The sequence below is a fragment of the Telopea speciosissima genome, chromosome 7 (assembly GCF_018873765.1).
Source record: "Telopea speciosissima isolate NSW1024214 ecotype Mountain lineage chromosome 7, Tspe_v1, whole genome shotgun sequence".
Classification (NCBI taxonomy): Eukaryota; Viridiplantae; Streptophyta; class Magnoliopsida; order Proteales; family Proteaceae; genus Telopea; species Telopea speciosissima.
Genome location: NC_057922.1, coordinates 33,503,241 through 33,523,146, shown reverse-complemented (window position 1 = coordinate 33,523,146; position 19,906 = coordinate 33,503,241). Strand labels below are relative to the sequence as shown.

Here is a 19,906-nt window from a genome sequence, read left to right as displayed (position 1 = left end):
CAGTCTTTGCCCCAACAAAAGTCATTCAACAAACCACATGCTATAGGTTCATTTATGGCATTTTCACGGCATAACCGACCATATTCTCCACCTCGGTGTGATTCTAGCATGGCATATTCACGACCTAGCTGACCACATTCTCCGCGTTGGCGTGGTTCTGATAGATCTCCTGTGATGCCAATGATTGCCATTCAGCGTTTACGTGCAAAGAAAACAGACATATAAGTGCTTATTGTCCCAACTGTTGGTGGCTTACATTGATAAGGATTCTTTTATGCCTTTTGTTCTAGAAGAGCACCTCGGTTTTGAGACAGTTGATTTAGAGGCCCAAACCAAGTCCCAAACCAAGAACCGGTCCAACTTGGAAGTAGTTTATTTATTTGTTTTGGGTTGAATATGTAAGAGTTAGATAGAGTTTAAATTACAAGTTGCAAGTTATTTCAGTTTTAGAATCTAACTGGGAGTCTTTTGTTTTTCTCTTTATATACTTGCATGGTAACCAATGTTAAACACAGATTTGAATGCCTAACGTTGTTGGTTGCCTACGTGAGTGTGTGTGCTTCCCCTTCCCCTGCAAAGCTTCTTCTCAGGAATCTTCCTTCTCCTAACCGGCTCTCCACCAAATTGTCCATATTTCTTTGTTAATCTTTGCTGGTTACTTATATTCCCTGCTTTTATTGTTATTGTTTCCTGTTGGTTTTATTTATTTTATGCAATTCTGTGGAAGAAAACAGTATATGATTGCAATGTTTTTGTTGTTCCTATGTTTTGCCCAGTGCCAGATTCCAAGTTTTATCTATCAGCTTCAGTTTGAGTAGTCTAGGCCTTTTTGAAAATCATTATGTTCACTGCAGGCCAAGTTATTTAATCATCAAATCTTTGACTTTTCTTTTTTGCTATGGAGCTGGGTTTCTCTGATTTTCTCCCGTCTTCTTTTCTTAAAAAATGCAATATCTTCACTCTTAATATTCAGTGCATGTGTAAGATTTCAAATGCCTTTTTTGGTTGTTCCATGACCTCAGTATGGTCTGTGCAGGCTGGGCCCTTTGATTCTCTGAAAGATGTTGCATTAAAAATTTTGCAAATCAAGGTGTCCTCTATTCCCATAATCCAACACGGTTCATTTCCAGAGCTACTGCATCTTGCTTCTCTGTCAGGAATATTAAAATGTAAGTTTTTTCTTGGTTTGCAAATCAAGGGAAAATGATCTATTACTAACCTATGAACCATTAACTTTTCCAGGCATTTGCAGGCATTTTAGACATTCTTCTAGCTCCTTGCCTATCCTGCAACAGCCAATCTGTTCAATTCCTTTGGGTACGTGGGTTCCAAGAATTGGGGAATCAAATGGAAGACCATTAGCAATGCTGAGACCAAATGCTTCTCTTAATTCTGCCCTTTCACTATTAGTTCAAGGTAGCTTTCTTGTTTCCTCTTAACTGCTGGCCCTAGTTGAAAATTTTCGAATGTTTCCTTTGTTTTCATCCATGCTTAGCTGTCAATTGGCTTTAGGGTGTCTCATTTTAAGTGCTGCAATTGTCCTTAGTTGGGTGAGTTTACCATAGATATATTATGAGTGGAGCTGATCTTCTCTTAGGTAATCACTACTCTTAATTGAAGTGGTAACAATCCTGTTTGTTAACTGACGAATACATCATTTCTACCAGTCCAGAGATGGGTTATGACTGTGGATCTTGCAAAGGAAACTTTTAGTTAATGTAGTTGCAAGTTTTGTTCTTTCAGGGTTATGTGACTATGTCACTACTAGGATCACACAGGTAAGTCCTGCAGAGAATTGTGGGAACAGATTTTGTTTCAGAATTATTTTGGCTATCTTATATAGTCCATGAAACTTTATCCTCCTCTCTCTCTTTTTCCCTTTAAATAAATGCTTTATCTTCCTTTTGCAAAACATTATATTCATGTTGACCTAATATTTTGGAGGTTCAAGTCATATTAACAAGGTTCAAAACCTCACTGGCAGACTATAGTTATTGTCCTCTAGCATTGGGACTTCTACTTCTCTCTTAACATATTGTACGCATGTTTCCTCAAGTTGTTGGGAGTTCTAGATCAATGTTAACAAGCTTATAGTTTTTCTACCAAACAATAGTTATGTCCCTCAAAGAATGGTATATAATGTGGGAAAATTGTGCAAACATTGGCAGATGTTGAGAAAACTGGAGACCAGGTTAACTTTTGGAAACTGTAGGTTCAAAACTTGCTAATACTATCAGACATAGAAAAATGGTCACCTCAAAAGTTGGCAAAACAGTTAAAAAGTTGCACACAATCATGCATATATGTTGGAGATTACACAACTCAACTCAGTGAAGCCTTATCCCAACTTATGGGGTCAACTACATGGACCGTGTTTCACCATTCAACTCTATTCAGAACATACTGCTAACCCTAATCCATGGCTGTCTTTTCTAACTACCCTCAAATTCATTTTAGGCCTACCCCTTACTCATTTGGTTCCTTCCAATCTGTGAATCATATCACTCTTTTCCTGTGCATTTAGGGGTCTTTGTTGCGCATGTCCATGTCATCTTTAACAACTTTCTCTCATCTTATCATGTATCTGAGCTACTCCGAAATTACCTCTGAAGTGTTCATTCCTTATTTTATCTTTCCTCTAGTTTTACCACTCATCCATCTCAAAATCCTCATCTCAGCTACCTTAATTTTGTTTATATGTTGTTTCTTTACCACCCATTCAGCTCCATACCATATTTCTGGTCTTATAACTGTCCTATAAAAATTTCCTTTTTAAGTTTTGGTGAAATGTATCAATCATACAACACTCCAGAAGCACCTCTGACCTCTCCACTTCATCAGCCCCATTCATATGTTAGAGACTATAGATAAGAAAAATATCGTAGGGTTAAGTCATAAACATATATAAATTTGTCATTTTATAGACAAATGAATGTGCAATGTAATCTTTCACTGTTTCATTGTTTACTAATGTAGGATGTGCTTAATACCTTAAACCACAAAAGCAGTCTGTCATCAAAGATTAATGAACAAGCACAACTCATTATCGTAGTAAACTTTCTAAGGGATCAAGCAATTCCACAGAATCCAGGAGTTCGAGTGACCTTTTTTTTTTATTGTTGTAAAATGTTCTCCATTTTCATATTTTATCAAACTTTTTCAAAGAAAACACTTTTCATATTGGTGAAAGCTTAAGAGATTTGGGAGTGAGAATAACTACTCTCTTGGCAGACGACCTGTGAGTACTATTCAGTACTTCAGTAAAATATTTTCAACTGAATTTTGTCCCTCATGCTATTAAGGTTTTTGTCTATGCAGCTCAAGTTAGTTCAATACCAATAGTCGATGAGAATGACTCATTACTGGATATATACTCGCGAAGGTAATTGTTTTTTTCCTACTAGTATTAAATAGATTGGTGGTTAGAGGGCGGGCCTTGGTGCAACAGTTAGGTTGCTCCATTGTGACCAAGTGGTCACGGGTTTGAGTTTGGAAACAGTCTCTTTGCAAAAGCAGGGGTAAGGCTGCGTACATTATGACCCAACCAGACCTGGGAGCCTTGTGCACTGGGTACGCCCTTTTTTATTAAATAGATTGGTGGTTATTTTCTTTGATTTGCTCAAAAATTAGTTTTCAGCACTTCTGTATTGAACGGCTATGCTTTGTTTATTGGCAGTGACATCACTGCTTTGGCAAAAGATAGAGCTTATGCACAGATTCATCTCGATGAAATGAGTATACATCAGGTAACTGGATTTTTTAGTCTATTAATTATCCAACAAATGGATCAAATGGTCATAGATTTTGAAGATTTATAATTTTGTCAAGTGTTTAAAGAAAAAGAGTTCTTTAGTTGTGGTTTTTGTTGTGGCTTATCTATCATTAAGCAGAGCAATAGGTGTGTAGACGAATCTTACCAAGTCCATTACTCAGTTTCGGCACATAGATATGAAGGTGTATTCCTGTATACCAATACTTGTCTGCCATGTGGGTCTCTGCTTTGTTTTAAACACATCCTTTTATTTGTAGTGAAGTGAATACCCTGGCTGGGACTTGCAATTATCCATTTTGGCAATCACTTGCGGTTGCATAGTTATTATTTTTGGGCAAGTTTCCTGAGACCCTTCTGATCTGGCCACTCGAGCCTGTTGATCGGTAGTCCTGGAAAAGGTTGGTCACCCTTGTGACTTGTTTCTCCCTTAAACCTGTTGACCTTTAGCAACTGTTTGACCAGATCATCGAATAGAGAACTGGAAGGTTGGACAGTCTACTAATTCACCCTGATTTCTTTTTATGTTAATATGTATTTTATATAAATGTTACAAAAAAATCAATATTGTATTTGAACCCTGATGCAGATTCATCACCAAATAGGGCTTGTTTCATTGGGAATAAGTCTAGGGTTGGGTTACATACATGTTGGGCCTTTGATCCCTTGGGTTTCTATGTAACCCAACCCTAGACTTATTCCCAATGAAAAAAGCCCTATTTGGTGATGAATCTGCATCAAACCCCTAGCTATAGGTGGCAGTTGGGTGGTTGAGCTCGGATACCAATTTACAAAGACTAAACTCAAACCAAGGAAATCCAGTTGGAATTTAGCTAAAATGGATCACAAGGTGGGTTAGGACAGAAACAAAGAAAAGTAAATATGATGTAGGATAGTACCTAGAAACTAGATTCTCCTACAAAGATAACATGCTATCCTAAGGTAGGTACCAAACACTCCTAAGGACTGTCTAGTTAAGGAGGGCAGCAACATACATGATACACATACATGAGAGGAACAGCAATAATAATGAGCAATGAACAATAGAAATCATAGGCTACAAGCATTCAACTAAGCAATATTCAATTAGATGCTAAAGAGGTCAGAATTAAAATAACACTTGGTCAAAGACTAGCAATGCAGGAGCTTTCAAGAATCCTAAAATTATAGGACTAAGAAAAAGTAAAAGTAGCAGCCAACATCCATTTTAAGACAGCAACACATTCAACATGAAGAAACTATAACATACAATAGGTGAAAGGAGAATTAAAGAACAGGGTAGGAAAACCACTCAGAGTTTAGGGGCTGCAGTTGGTGAACAGCTTCCATAAAGTTGTAGTTCTGTCCGTTGACTTCACTGTACAGCAGAATATTAAATGAACTAGATAGCTGTATCATGGGGTTGTTAGAATTGAGCTAGGATTGATTCAAGAGAAGAAGTAAGAGGGTAAGGGCTGAGAAGAGGAGGAGGAGAAGAGAAGGAGAAGAGAAATGAGCACAACCGTATGGGAGAAAGAACCTATTTCTCTCCCCTATATTCTTCATTAATCAATTGCTGGAATTACTTACACCTCCCTAGGGAGGTAAAAGGTAAAAAAGAAAAAAGAGAAATTACAACTTAAGGCACAATACAATAAACCAGTTACAGAAATACCCCCAATACATAAGCTCTAATGCTCCCCCTCAAGTTGGAGAATAAATGTCGTACATACCCAGCTTGCATAGAAGAGTACTAAATTGGTGAGGAATGAGTCATTTGGTGAATATGTCTGCCAATTGATCATTGATCTTCACAAAGGGAGTATTGTACCCAAAGTCAAACTTCTCTTTGATGAAGTGTCTGTCTACTTCAATATGCTTTGTTTGGTCATGTTGAACAGGATTATAAGCAATACTTATAGCAGCCTTGTTATCACAATAGTGGCATAGAGCTGCATAGGTCCCTCAGTATCAAATCCCAACTCTTGGACTAACCGCCTCAACCATATGAGTTCGTAAACTCCATGAGCCATTGCTCTAAACTCTGCCTCTGCACTGGACCTAGCTTGAACTGGTTGTTTTTTACTCCTCCATGTAATCAGATTACCACCCATATAAGTACAGTATACCTGATGTAGATGGTCTATCAGGAACTTAACCAGCCCAATCAGTATCAGTGTAGCCCTCTATCCTCAAATGGTTGTGCTTGGCATATAGAAGTCCTTTTCCTGGAGAAGATTTCAAGTACCTGATGATGCGATAAACAACATCTAAGCACCCTATTGAGATATGTATCACAAGTAGGGGGTTTGTCCCTATCGTGATTACATAGGGTAGTTGCTATTTCTTTGCTATGTTTCCTACTCTAGGTTAGATTCTCTTGTTTCCTTATTAGATTAGTTTCCTATTTTCTCTCCTTGGCTGACAAGGAATTAGTTTCCTTTTCTAATGTAACTTTCTATTGATTTTATTATAAATAAGACAAGGGGAGAAGAGACTACTCTCACGTTATTGAGAGCTAACATAATCTATTGCACAGTATTCTTCCATCTTCTCTTCTCTCTTTTCTTCTCTCTAAAGTTACTGGTTACAGGTCCTAAGTTTTCTACATTGTATCAGAGCTGTTGTAACCAGTACTTGTTCCTATTTGTGATTGCCGTTTTGAGAGTCGGTTTGGGTTTCTGTTTTGAAGAAGAAGAACTAGGGTTTCATTTATTGAGTTCGTATGACTTTCGTATACTGCTGGTGCTGAATTATTTGATTTTACTCTGGTTTTGCTACTGTTGGTTCCATCGTCGATGTTCGAATCTCTCTGTTGAAGATTTATTCGATTCTGAAAACTCTACATCAGATTTCAAATCTGATTTTTGCTCTTCCGCTGAGATGCGTTGCAGACTACATACTAATTTGTTGATCGATTAATAAAGAATCTGGTTCTGGGCTGTAGTTGCTTCTAAAGAACCTGCTTTTGTTGAAGGACCTGCCCAATTTTTGCTCGGTTCTCTTTGCATGTTGTGAGGAAGAAGAAATCTTCTTCACTGTTCTCGTTCGCTGGTTGTTAGAGGTTTCTGATCTGCGCCGGATAGGTTTAAGTCGATGAGGGTATTGGGTTCCGTCTCGAATCTGGTCTCTGACGCCTCCTCCTTTCCCTGGTTTCTCAGTTGCAAGGTTGAAGCTGTTCTTTCCCAGATTTCTCGGTTGCAAGGTTGAAGACGCAACCCTCTTTTTTTTTTATTTTTTATCTTGGTAGTTTCTGCTTTGCCTTTTACCAAATTACCATTATTCGTGGTGCCCACCCTTTTTATTTCCTCTTATTGGTATATTGGTATGCAGTGTCGTTTAGGATGGATGGGTTTCTTTTACTTTATTTGGTTTCTCAAACCTCATTATTATCTCATGTCAGTTATGTACCCTATGTCACACATGTCCCCCATGTCTATCATATCATCCATACAATCCACATAGTTATTATATTCCCTATTTTATCACTTTCCTAATTTGCCCTTGCCTTTAATCCTACTTCAGCTTTTATCCATCACTTACATTTGCTTCCAAGATTGACCCTACTTAATAACTAGTAATTCCTATTGCATCCCATTGCTTTGTGTTTACCAAAAGCCCTTGAAAAATTCTGGTTATTTACCAGCATGCCAATCTTTTCTTAATTGGGGTGTGTGCTTTGATTATTTACCAAATTGCCACTCCCCCTTGTACCTTTGATAGCTATTGTTACGGTATTATCTACCAAATGCCTCTTGGATTTCAATTTAATTGCAATTCTGCCATTCTTCTTGCAATAATTCTAATTCCCTTCATATCCCTTACCTTTGGTATTTACCCATAACACCTTTGGAAATTTCTGGTAAATTATAATTTTACCATTCCTTCCTTTTTAATTACCCATAGCACCTTTGGAAAATTCTGGAAAATTACTATTTTTGCCATTATCCTTTACATCATCTCCATTAATTGTCCCCGTGTACTACTACACGTGAGGGGGAGATTGTGTACAATTCCATTGCAGAACATGTAAAAACTTGTAGACATTGCAGAACTTGCAGAACCTTGCAGACATTGTAGAACATTTATGCAAAACATAGAAGACCAATTTGTTTCGACCGTTGCCGTTGGGTATCTTTAGTAATTGGGTTGTATTTGCTGTGAGGGGGAGAGTGAAGTATTGCCAGACATTGCTGTGACAATTTGGAATGATGCTTCGTTCTATTTCGTTCAAGTTGGCCATGTGTGCTTTCTATGCGCCAACTTGAGAGGGAGTGTTGGAATGTTTGGAGTGTGTGCTTTATGGTGATTAGAGTTCTCTCTGTGCTCACTGGAGTCTACGACTACTGTTCAAGACTGGTGTAGCATTTATTTTTTTCTATTCTTATTGTTCCAAGCTGGTGCTTTCTTTTGATATATGTATATGTATACTCCAACTTGAGGGGGAGTGTTGAGATATGTATCACAAGTAGGGGGTTTGTCCCTATCGTGATTACATAGGCTAGTTGCTATTTCTTTGCTATGTTTCCTACTCTAAGTTAGATTCTCTTGTTTCCTTATTAGATTAATTTCCTATTTTCTCTCCTTGGCTGACAAGGAATTAGTTTCCTTTTCTAATGTAACTTTCTATTGATTTTATTATAAATAAGACAAGGGGAGAAGAGACTTCTCTCACATTACTGAGAGCTAACATAATCTATTGCACACTCTTCCTCCATCTTCTCCTCTCTTTTTTCCTCTCTAAAGTTACTGGATACCGGTCCTAGGTTTTCTGCACGCCCACTCTTGAGAGCATGCATAAATTGGCTCACCATTCCAACTGTATAAGTAATGTCTGGCCGAGTCAAAGAAAGGTAGATTAGTTTTCCAACCAATCTCTGGTACTTTCCTGCATCTATAAGAGGGGTTCTACAATGTTCAGTAAATTGTGGTTTTGATCAATTGGAGAGTTTGTTGGTTTACAACCCAACATCCCTATTTCTTTCAACAAGTCGAGCACAAACTTTTTTTGGTAAATATCGATTCCCTTCTTTGATCTTGACACTTCAATTCCTAAGAAGTACTTAAAGAGTCCAAGATCTTTAATCTTAAATTGTTGGGCCAAGTATGATTTCAATCTGCTTATCTCAGACTTGTCATTACCAGTCATTACAATGCCATCAACATAGACAATAAGAGCAGTGATAGTACCATTATCTCGCCGGGTAAATAAAGTGTGGTCGGCCTGACTCTGGGATTACCCATTCCTTAGAATAGCTTGTCTAAATCGTTCAAACCAAGCCTCAGGAGACTGTTTGAGGCCATAAAGTGCCTTTTTCAAGAGGCACACTTTCCCTTCAACTGAGGGAAACTTCAAACCAGGTGGAGGTTGCATATACCATTCCTCTTCTAGGTCACCGTGGAGAAAGGCATTCTTTACATCTAATTGATACATTGGCCAATCTCTATTGGCATGATAGGAGTACTCTTATCGAGTTGTGTTTGGCCACAAGAGCAAATGTCTCCTGATAATCAATGCTATACACTGAACTGTACCCTTTGGCCACCAACCGGGCTTTATATCTTTCCACAACACCATCGGATCGGTACTTAATTGTTTAGACCCACTTGCATCCAACTAGAACTCTCCCCCTGGGAAGATCAACTATTGTCCAAGTACCATTCTTCTCTAGGGCCATCATTTCCTGATGTAGTCCTATATAGGCAAGCCCTAATAGGAGCCAGGTAAGATCAGAATTCTGGAGCTATTTGCTAATTAGGCAAATTTGGGGCTATTTAAGGTAAAACTAGGGTTAGGGTTGGATATTGGGAAAGGGGTTTATAGGGTATTAATGGGCAGGTCTAGAGAGCTATTATGGTATAAAAAAATTAGGGTTTGGATGAGTTTTGAAATTCTGCAATTTTGGGCAGAATTGAATTTTAGGTCAAAATTAGGGTTAAGTTAGGTTTAGGTTAGGGTTGTCTTATATGGTAATGATAGGCAGGTGTAGGGAAGTCTAATGGTATAGGTTTTATGATGTTTGAGTGAATGGAAGTAGGTTAGATGAGTTGGACAGCAAGATAAGGTTATTGGAGACAATTCCTTATGGAGGTAGGAGTAGGGGATTCTAGGGTTTAAGGTGGTGGGAGTTTGATGAAACTTGGATCGAATGTCAATAATGATGTAAGGAATGTATGCTGAAAGTTTGGTTTGAAACTAATGGACAGATTTGAATTTATGGAGGAATCCTAGTTAGGGTAGGAGTGAGAAGAAAAAGGTTTAAACAAAGTTCAGATTCAAACTTACTGGATTTGAAGAGATCTTCAATGGCAGCAACTTTGAAGATGAACAATGGGGTCTCCCGATCTAAAGATGCAAGGAGATAAGTAGCAGCCCTCCCGATCTTCACGATGCAAGGAGTCGATTGGAGATCCACCAATCCCTTCACCTTGATATTACTCACAAGGCACACTCACGATGGAGCAAAGGCAGCAACAAAGGCAACAAGCATAAAGCTGAGTTTTTATTAATCAAATTCGTATGTAATGCTGACCTCCCTTACAAACTTATATAGAAGACTCAAAAATAGACTTAGACACTAAAAAGGAATGGCCTAACCCTATCCCTAACCTATTAGGTAATTTAAACTGACTAGGAAACTAGAATACTAAAGGAAATAGACTCAAAACATGGCTAGACTTATAGAGTCCTAATCCAGCCCAACTTACATCACATGACCACTTAAGTTGTCACATGACCACTTAACCAAGTCACATGATCACTTAAATTGAACCAATTGGATGCAACCAATTTGAACCGGTTCAATTAAAAAATATAAAAATAAACTAAGTATTGGGCTAATCCCGTATGCAACCTATATACCCCTAGTTTAGGCTCATTAAAGTGGCCTAATACATAGAAAACCCTTGGAACAAAGGCCCAATATGTATATAACCCAACCCTTGGCCTATTTCTAAAGAAATAAGCCAATTTCTATGATGAACTTGCATCATTTCCTCAGACACGGCTTCCTTCCACTTTGGGTTGGACATGGCCTCAGTAACATTCTTGGGAATGGAAGAAGAGGAAAGGGCCATAGAAAAGGTAATACCTGTAGGAGAAATAGTATCATAGGAAGCAAACTTGGCTATGGGGCTAGTACAAGCTCTCTTTCCCTTCCGAAAGGCAATGGAAAGATTTAACTCAGATGTAGGAGAAGGGGGATTAACTGGCTGAGGAAGGTGGAGATCAGGATGTGGATCCAAAGAGGACTCTTGGTAGGTCCTCTTTTCCTTCAAGCCTTCACCTCTTTTATACACATCTAACTCTTTTTCATTCCTTGCATCAACACCTGAATGAGTATCAATGTCAACAACATCCACTTCCTTATGTTTCCCAATATCAAGCAAGAATGGGGAGATAGATAAAGGTGGAAGAGAGGGGGTGACATCAGCAGCCTGTTCACTCCCATTTGTCTCCCCCTGAAGAGGATGCTGAGGAGGAGTAAAGAAAGGGATGTATTCAAAGAAGGTGACATCATTGGAGAGAAGTCACCTCCAGGAGGAAGGGTGGTAGCACTTATACCCCTTGGTAGAGGAGGAATAGCCAAGGAAAAGGCATTTGAGGAAGGGAGAAAGCAGGGACCTGAGGTGATAAGGATTCCATGTTAGGTTTGGAGCCAAGAAGCTGAGTGTGCATGCGGTTGATTAAGAAGGCAGCATCAAGAAGTACATCAGACTAAAATATCTTTGGGACATGCATGCCAAACAGGAGACTCCTAGTGATCTCCAACAGATGGCTATTTTTTCTCTCAGCCACCCCATTTTGTCGAGGGGTGTCAACATAAGCAACTTGATGGACAATGCCATTGTCAGTAAAAAACTGTTCAAGACCCCCATACATATACTCACCCCCCTTATCAGAACGAACTATTTGAATACGAGTACCAAATTGAGTACAAATCAGTTGATAGAAATTCTTAAAAGTATCATAGACATCACTCTTTTATTTCATCTTAAAGGTCCAAGTGGATTGGGAAAATTCATCAACAAAGGAAACAAAATAACGATAACCAGACAAAGAGGTAGTGGGATCAGGTCCCCAAACATTAGAATGCACAATATGGAAAGGAACAATGGATCTATTACAATGATAAGGATACGATGAACAACAATGTTTAGCAAAAATACATGGTTCGCATTGAAAACATGAGAAGAAGAAAAAGAAGTAAACTAAGTGTGGTAATTGTTTTCTCATAACAACAAAAGATTGGTGGCCTAAATGTTGATGCCAAAGCATCACAAAATCCATAGTACTGTTGTCACTCCGGCCACACATACATAGGACTAAGCAGTAGGCAAAACAGGTGTGCAGGGCTCAAGTAGGTAAAGTCCTTTCTCCTCATGTCCATTGCCAATAATCCTTTTTGTCACCAAATCCTGAAAGAGACAATAAGAAAGAAAGAAAGTGACACAACAATTCAAGAATTTGGTTAGATGACTGACAGATAAAAGATTATTGGCAAAGTTAGGAACATGAAGGACAGAGTCAAGAGAAATATAAAGGAAGTAACCTAAATACTACCCTTACCAGAAATAAAAGAAAGAAAACCATCAACAACCCTAGCCTTATCCCTACTAGAGCAAATAGAGTAAGAATCGTAACACTGTGAGACATACCAGTCATGTGATCGGTGGTACCAGAGTCAATGACCCATGAAGGAGCAGTGGAAGGAGCAAATGTAGAGACCTGCAAGGCTGAGACTGGGGAGTCTAACCCTATAGGAGCAGCAGAAGAATGGCCAAGTTGAGATATCATTTTACGGAGCGTTGTAATATCCTCTCTAGAAAGAGAGGTAGGATCTGCCTGTATTCCACATGGGTGTCCCACAGACTCAATGTCAGTTGTCACAGTGTGGGCTCGAGCTCCCCCTCTCTTGCCACCACGCATACTGGTGGAACCACTTGGCATACCAGGGGGATGACCATGAAGCACCCCAACATCTCTCTCTAGTGTGCCCCAATTTCCCACAATGATCGCATTTAACCTTTCTCTGTGATGTCCACGGGGTGGCCCTAGGCCTCTCCCCCGACCTCGCCAATCTCTGTGAGAACTAGAGGCAAGGGCAGATCTCCAAGGATAGTGCAGTGTCCATGGAGACTCTTCTGGTCTCCTCACTCTGTAAATAGCTACACACTTCATCTAAAGATGAAAGAGGTGACCGCCCCAAAATATGCAGTCGAATTGGCTCAAATTCTGGATTAAGCCCACCAAGTAAAATCAGAACACGTTCCTTCTCAAATGCATAGTTGTGAAGGCGTCGCCTAGGCGTCCAGGCGCCTTGGACGCCTGGGTCGCCTAGTTCGTGTTGCCTTGAATTGGGGCCCTCTCCAACGCCTTGGGTCACCTAGACGTTGTGACGACTATGCTCAAGTGTTCTATATACACCTTTGCCTCATCCTGTGGGTTGGACAACTGGAGGTCCCTATAATGATCATACTCCTCCCAGAGAGCAATGATAGTGCTGTAGTATTCAGAAATACTCTGGTCACCTTGCTTCATTGTGACCTTTTGAAGGAGTTGATAGATTTTTGCTGAGTCTCTCACTCGGTCAAAAGTCTTAGAAACACTATCCCAAATTTCCTTGGCAATCTCTTTCCTCAAATCTTCTACCAATCTCAGGTTTCATGGAGAAAATTAACTAAGTCATAACGGTTGAGTTCTCTCGGTCTCCCATTTCATATGTGTGAGATCAGTCAACGCAAGGGCCTTAATAGAACCAGTAATGTACCCCAGTTTCCCTTTACTTCATGGAGACAACTTCACAGAGTGAGCCCAGTCCAAATAGTTGGTAGTATCCAACTTCACAAGGGAAATCTGGGTATTGGATTCTCAAAAAAGGTCATACTGGGGTTGGTACCACCCATACTACTAGCCAAAGCTTCTACAAGTCCACTGACCTCAGACCCAGACATGATACACACACACACACTTAGGGAATCGAAGTGAAACCTTAATCAAATGGGGAGTACACTCTACCCAAAAAATTCCAGCAAGCAAACAAACAGCAGTTCCTTGAAGATAATCAAATCAAATGCACCTTTGACAATGTAGCATCTTTCCATAGCAACAAGTAAGCCTCACAAAATCCAACTCTCCAATCAACAGCAACCATTTAACAAACCACAAGGCGTTTTAGACGAAACATAGGAGAAACACTGAAGCTGGTGGTACCTGTGAGTCTCTGAGGAAATGAGTTGTGCTCCCATAGCACTTTATTTTCAGCAATCAAGACTTGATGGGTAAGAAACATAACATCAGGGCGATTTTATCAAGCCTATTCACCCTTCATATGGTGGCTTGATGAGAGAGAAACACACACATGAAAGAGGGGCTGGCGGTAACACTGTCTAGGGCTTCTTGTTCTTCAATTGAGCTTCACAGCCCCAAATCTTGCTCCATTATGTCTTGTAGTTGATGGTAGAACTCCAATAGATCCTCTAAGAGTATTATCTTACATGGTATAGATTGGAACCTCTACTTTTCTAGGGTTCCAAAGAGTGGTAAAAAGGAGATGCAAATTTGGTCAACTCTCAAACCAAGCTCTGATACCAAATTAGAAATGAGCTAGGATTGATTCAAGAAAAGAACTAAGAGGGTAAGGGCTGAGAAGAGAAATGAGCACAACCGTATGGGAGATAGAATCGATTTCTCTTCCCTATATTCTTCATTAATCAACTGCTGGAACTACATACACCTCCCTAGGGAGGTAAAAGGTTAAAAAGAAAAAAAGGAGACAAAATACAACTTAAGGCACAATACAATAAACCAGTTACAGAAATACCCCCATTACGTAAACTCTAACAGGGGGTGTTGGAGAAAAAGAAGGCAGCAACATAAGGGGAGGGGACAGAACTCGTTGGGGGGGGGGGGGGGAAAGAGAGATAGAGAGAACAGAAATAGGAGGAGTAGGAAGCAGGACTTAGAAGAAGATCGAGACAAGCAGAAGAAGAGGGAGGGAGAGACTCACGCATGGGGGGAAGCAATTCCATTCTTCATTAATTCTTCATCTCTTCTGTTACAGCCTTGCCAAAGAGGCACTAAAAAGGGGACACAAGCCAAACCGTGGGGTCTGGGGTGGGTGGTTACAGGAGGTAGTTAAGACAAATAAATAAATAAATAAATAAAAGACGGGGGGTGGGGGGAGGGAAAATGGGACAATTACATCATAAAAAAAAAGAAAAGAACACCACTCCTCACATACACTCATAAACTGAAACAGAAATAGAAATAGTAAATAAATAGAAAACATAAATCAGAATCACTAGCTAATGTTAAAAGCTGCTGCAAATGGGATCCATAGGCTGCGCTCTAGCAATACGGTTGCCGCAGAACTCGTCATCAATCCACAGAGCAGTAGTGGATGGTTGAGATCTACTCGCATAGTGCTCAAGCATGTCTGGGTTGAGCTGATGTAGCTCCTCAATAGTAATCCATGTACTGTCAATCTCGGGTCGTCTACGCCACTTGACCAAGAACTCTTTGGAACCGCCAGTGCGTGTAGAAACAACTTCCTCATCAATAATATCCTCAACTTCTTCAACTCTATGATCAAACTGGGGTATAGGGGTAAAGAAGTAGCAGGAAGTGGGGTAGTCTGGGAAGTAGGTCAGCATTGGTAAAAGGAAAACCATCAAGATCATCTGGATAGAAAGAGACAGGCCATTGGTAGGGAACAAGATCCTCTACATTGAAAATATTGTTGATTCCCATATCAGCTGGCAACTCAAGTACATATGCATTAGCATCTACCCTTAAGACTCTTGAATGGACCTGCACTACGAGCATGTAGCTTGCCTGATTTTCCTTTGATAAAGCGCTGCAATCTAATCCTAACCATCACCATATCACTCTCTCGAAATTCTTGTAGTCATTGATGTACATCTGCCCTAGATTTATATTGGTCATTGCTCAATATGATCCTGCGTCTAATCTTTGCAAGCAAATTATGGATATGTTGCACAAAAGACTTGGTTGACTGGGAGGTCCTATAGCTAGACATGGTAGGGACAAGATCTATGGGGATCTTAATCTAGTAACCTAAACAGACCTCAAAAGGGGAAAGTCCGGTGGTTCGGTTCTTGGAAAGGATATACGCAAACTTAGCTTGGCTAAAAACACGATCCCAACTAATAAGATGCTCACCTATGAGGCAACGCAACAAGTTACCTAAACTCCTATTAATGATCTCAGTCTGAGGGTGGAAAGCTGAAGAAAAACGAAGTTTAGTTCCCAAGATTCGCTACAAAGTCCTCCAGAAATGACTAGTAAACTTGACATCCATATCTGACAGTATGGTCTTTGGTAACCCATGATACTCGACATTCTTCTGAAATAAGAGCTTTGCGATGACAGACGCATCAAAAGTTTTGAAGCACGAAATGAAGTGCGTCATCTTCGAGAAGTGGTGTACAACCACAAAGACAGAATCATGGCGTGTGAGGTACTGGAGGAGGGGTATATAGGCTAGTGTTCTGTTTCTGTTGCTTAGCAGTCTGACATGTCCTACACTAGCTAACAACTCTAGCTACATCGCTTTTCAAGCTTGGCCAGTAAAATCAGTCCTCAACAAGGGCAATGGTCTTGTGTCGGCCAAAATGACCGACAACTCCAGCAGCATGCAATTCCCAGATCAAGAAATCTCGAAGTGAAGTACTATTCCTTAACTCACTCAAATCCCACAACCTCAACACTCATCGTATGGAGTAGCACATTAACCCGACTTTTTGCACTTATGGGAAGGAGGAACATATTCTTCCAACTTAATATCCACTGTTGTATTCTCAATAAAAGACCTATGTTATGGGGACAAAGATGTACTCTTGGAGAAACTCAACCCACTTTGCATGTCTGGGGTTTAGCTTCTTTTGACTGCTCAGGTATCCTAGAGCTCGGTGATTGGAAAACAACACAAATTCTTGTGGTAAAAGATAATGTCGCCAGTAGCGTAGGGCTTGTACAACACGAATTTTGCTATTTTTTGTAACCATTTTTGTTTAATGTTAATATGTATTATATATAAATGCCACGGAAAAACAATAGTGTGCTAGCTACAGGTGGCAATTGGATGGGTTGAGCTTAGTTACTCGGGTATATTTCCTGCCTAATAGCATCCAATCCAAAAGCCTGAGCTTCAGGATGGAGAGACCCTTCCAAGGTCATAAACCTAGTAGGTGTACACTACCCGACCAATGTGGGAATAAAACCCCTCCCATTCCTTGCCATGGAGCGCGTTCATTGGATAAACTCCCCTAGCTTTGGGCCATGGACCCCCACATAGCCGTGCAAAGACAACCCGCTCTGAAAAAAGGTCGTACCCAATGCACGAGGTTCCCACCACTGTAGGATCTGGGAAGGGTCATAATGTACGCAACCTGTACTGTTACACCAAGGCCCGGCCGCTCTGATTCCATTTAATGGCGTCCAACCCAAAAACCCGAGCTTTAAGGTGGAGAGGCCTTTCCAAGGTCATAAACCCAGTAGCCATACACTACCCGACCAATGTGGAACTAAAGCCCCTCCCGTTCTTGACCATGGAGCGCACTCACTGCATCATTGACCTTTTTGGCCTGCTGAGTGTTGGGTTTGGTTTGAATTATAGTGTAGATTAGTTGGGCTGTTATTTGATTAGGCTAAACCGTTATTGATGCCACTCCTAGCTATCCCTAACTGCTTCTTGTTTGGAATTTTAGGTTCAGCAGCAGGCAAAAGTACATATTCAAAGTATACTTGGTTATTCATTAGCTGAAGCTTATTGTTGATTCTTTGTTGCTCTAATATGATTATTGTTGATTCTTTTTTAAATCTAGCATAATGTCAAAGCTTAACCAAACTTCATTATAAGGATGTACCCAGTGCACGAGGCTCCTGCCACTGCGGGGTCTGGAAAGGGTCATAAGGTACACGGCCTTACCCCTGATTTCGCAGAGAGGCTGTTTCCAGACTCAAACCCATGAACACTTGGTATACTTTACCAAACGTAATCATACTTTCGAAAATCAGATAAAAGAAAGCAACATGCATCCACTTAAAGATTGTTAATATATATATAGATAGATAGATAGATAAAGATTTGTTCATCTTTTGTAGTCATGCCTTTGATAGGATAAGCTTGTGGTGTTTTTGTTACTCTGGGGTTTTTGGCAATTTAACTAGGCCCCTGCCTTGGTATAAAGTATTGAAGAGGACTGTTGAGTTTGAATTAGCGTTTGGCAATTTTAGTTTCGTTATATAATTCTAAGTGTATGACAAAACATTTAGTGGAAGCTTGCATCAACATTGTAAGTCTAATATTAGCTGAGTGTGCATTTTGTCTGATATGATACTGTTCCTCTGGTGAATGGCTGAGCTGAAGTATGGTTGAGATGATGAAGAATGATACCAAATGCATGAATATTGATGTCTGACAAGTTTCTTTTTTCCACATCTGACAACTCAAACCTTCTGCTTGTTAATTTGAAGGCATTGCAACTGGGACAAGATGCTAGCTCGCCTTACAGCTTCTTCAATGGACAGAGATGCCAGATGTGCCTGCGATCTGACCCTCTACATAAAGTGATGGAGCGGTTAGCAAATCCAGGTAAAATCTCTCTCATGTTTGCCATAAGCAAAAATTTTAGCTAGCCTCCATATGGATGTCTTAGCAAAATTCTTCAACCATTTGTGTTTTCAGGGGTGAGGCGACTTGTCATTGTGGAGGCTGGCAGCAAACGCGTGGAAGGTATTATTTCGTTAAGCGACGTGTTCAGGTTTTTGCTTGGTTAGGTGGAAGCCAATCCCAAATTTCTTATGAAAGGATTTGCGTGGTCGCTTTGGAGAACCCATACTAATTCTGATGAAGCTTTCCACCTGCTTTAGTCCCCTATGGCCCTTGCCTCCCTGTTGTTCGTTTAGGTGAATGACCTCATTTATTCTATGGGTCTTTGATTGGATGGGCCTCATGTTTCTGAGCTTGGTCTGCTTAGGCTACAAAGCTAAAAGGTCTGTAAAGTGAGGATTTGAAAATTTTTAGCCCCTTATTCGTCGTTATCCATTGCCCTACTCTAATTATTATCTACTAAACTGTGCTGCTGATATAAGCTCCCATATTTGTCAAGAGCTAGAAATTATCACCACCACCACCCTCCCCACCCCCCCCCCATAAAAAATGATAAAAAGAAAAATGGTGTCTTTCCTACCAAGTGGAAGTTGCTACTTGAAGACACGGTTGAGAATTGCGTGGGGCTATTTTGTGGTCAGTTGAGTGTAATTTCATTTTCTATGCTAGTGGCAGTCTTAGTTGTATTATTATTCTCTAAAGTGAATTCATATGGGGATTGTTTACCCTTTAATTTTTTGGGGCAGGTTGCTCTCAGCCTGTCATGCTTTGACCAAAGATTGCTTCTGCCTTAACCATGAGGCTTGGTGTTTGATATTTTAAGTGGTGAAAACTCTGATTATTAAGCTGAAACATGAAAACCATGAAATCTTCTTGAACCCTGCTGTGAAATCCACGGTTGGAAAACTAGGTTGACTCGAGCAAGTCAAAAAATCTTGAAACTTGACTAGATTCATGAAGAATTGGCCAGGCTTAAAAATTTCATGACTCGGTCTAAGTTGCCCTAATTTTCCATTGAATCATTGGTTTTGTCCAAGTCATGTGAAACTCACTGAGTTATGTCTTTCTGTTCTTTGGTTCACACTGAAGTGTAATAGAGGTCAGTTCAAAGAAAGATCACAAGAATTGGAACAACCATGAAATAGAAGAAAGAGGAATCAAGAAAACAGGGAGGGGAAAGGAAAGAAAGCACTAGGTTGCATAGATTGTTGGAGACGGTGCAGGAATGAAATCGCCTGATCCAAATGGAGATAGATCAGTTGATGGATAGAAAGAGATTGTTGATCACCATATACCTCGTTTTAGTTCGTTACAATGGAGATTAGGGAGAAAGGGAACCTGTAAACTGCAGAAGAGGATAACTGCAGAAGAGGATATAGCACGCAATGATTTAGTTATACAGAAAAAAATTTCACAAGAAGAGTGATCAGAGGAAGAGGGTCATATTGGAGGCCCTGCAAGGGAGAGATGACAACCATTATTGATTTGGCGGCATACAGGGAGCACCGGTGGTAACAAAATT

General features: G+C 40.0%; 1 protein-coding gene across 2 annotated transcripts in view; it reads left to right on the top strand.

Moving 5' to 3' along the window:
* LOC122668050 (sucrose nonfermenting 4-like protein) overlaps positions 1-18,920 on the top strand; it is a 71,949-nt gene extending 53,029 nt beyond the window's left edge. For both annotated transcript variants that reach the window (XM_043864587.1, XM_043864588.1), the window contains 6 exons: positions 1,037-1,169; positions 1,243-1,416; positions 3,319-3,382; positions 3,677-3,746; positions 18,249-18,366; positions 18,460-18,920. In XM_043864587.1, the coding sequence (XP_043720522.1) occupies positions 1,037-1,169; positions 1,243-1,416; positions 3,319-3,382; positions 3,677-3,746; positions 18,249-18,366; positions 18,460-18,551 (651 nt within the window). In that variant the 3' untranslated portion in view covers positions 18,552-18,920. The remainder of the gene's footprint in view (positions 1-1,036; positions 1,170-1,242; positions 1,417-3,318; positions 3,383-3,676; positions 3,747-18,248; positions 18,367-18,459) is intronic.
* The last annotated feature ends 986 nt before the right edge of the window (positions 18,921-19,906 follow it).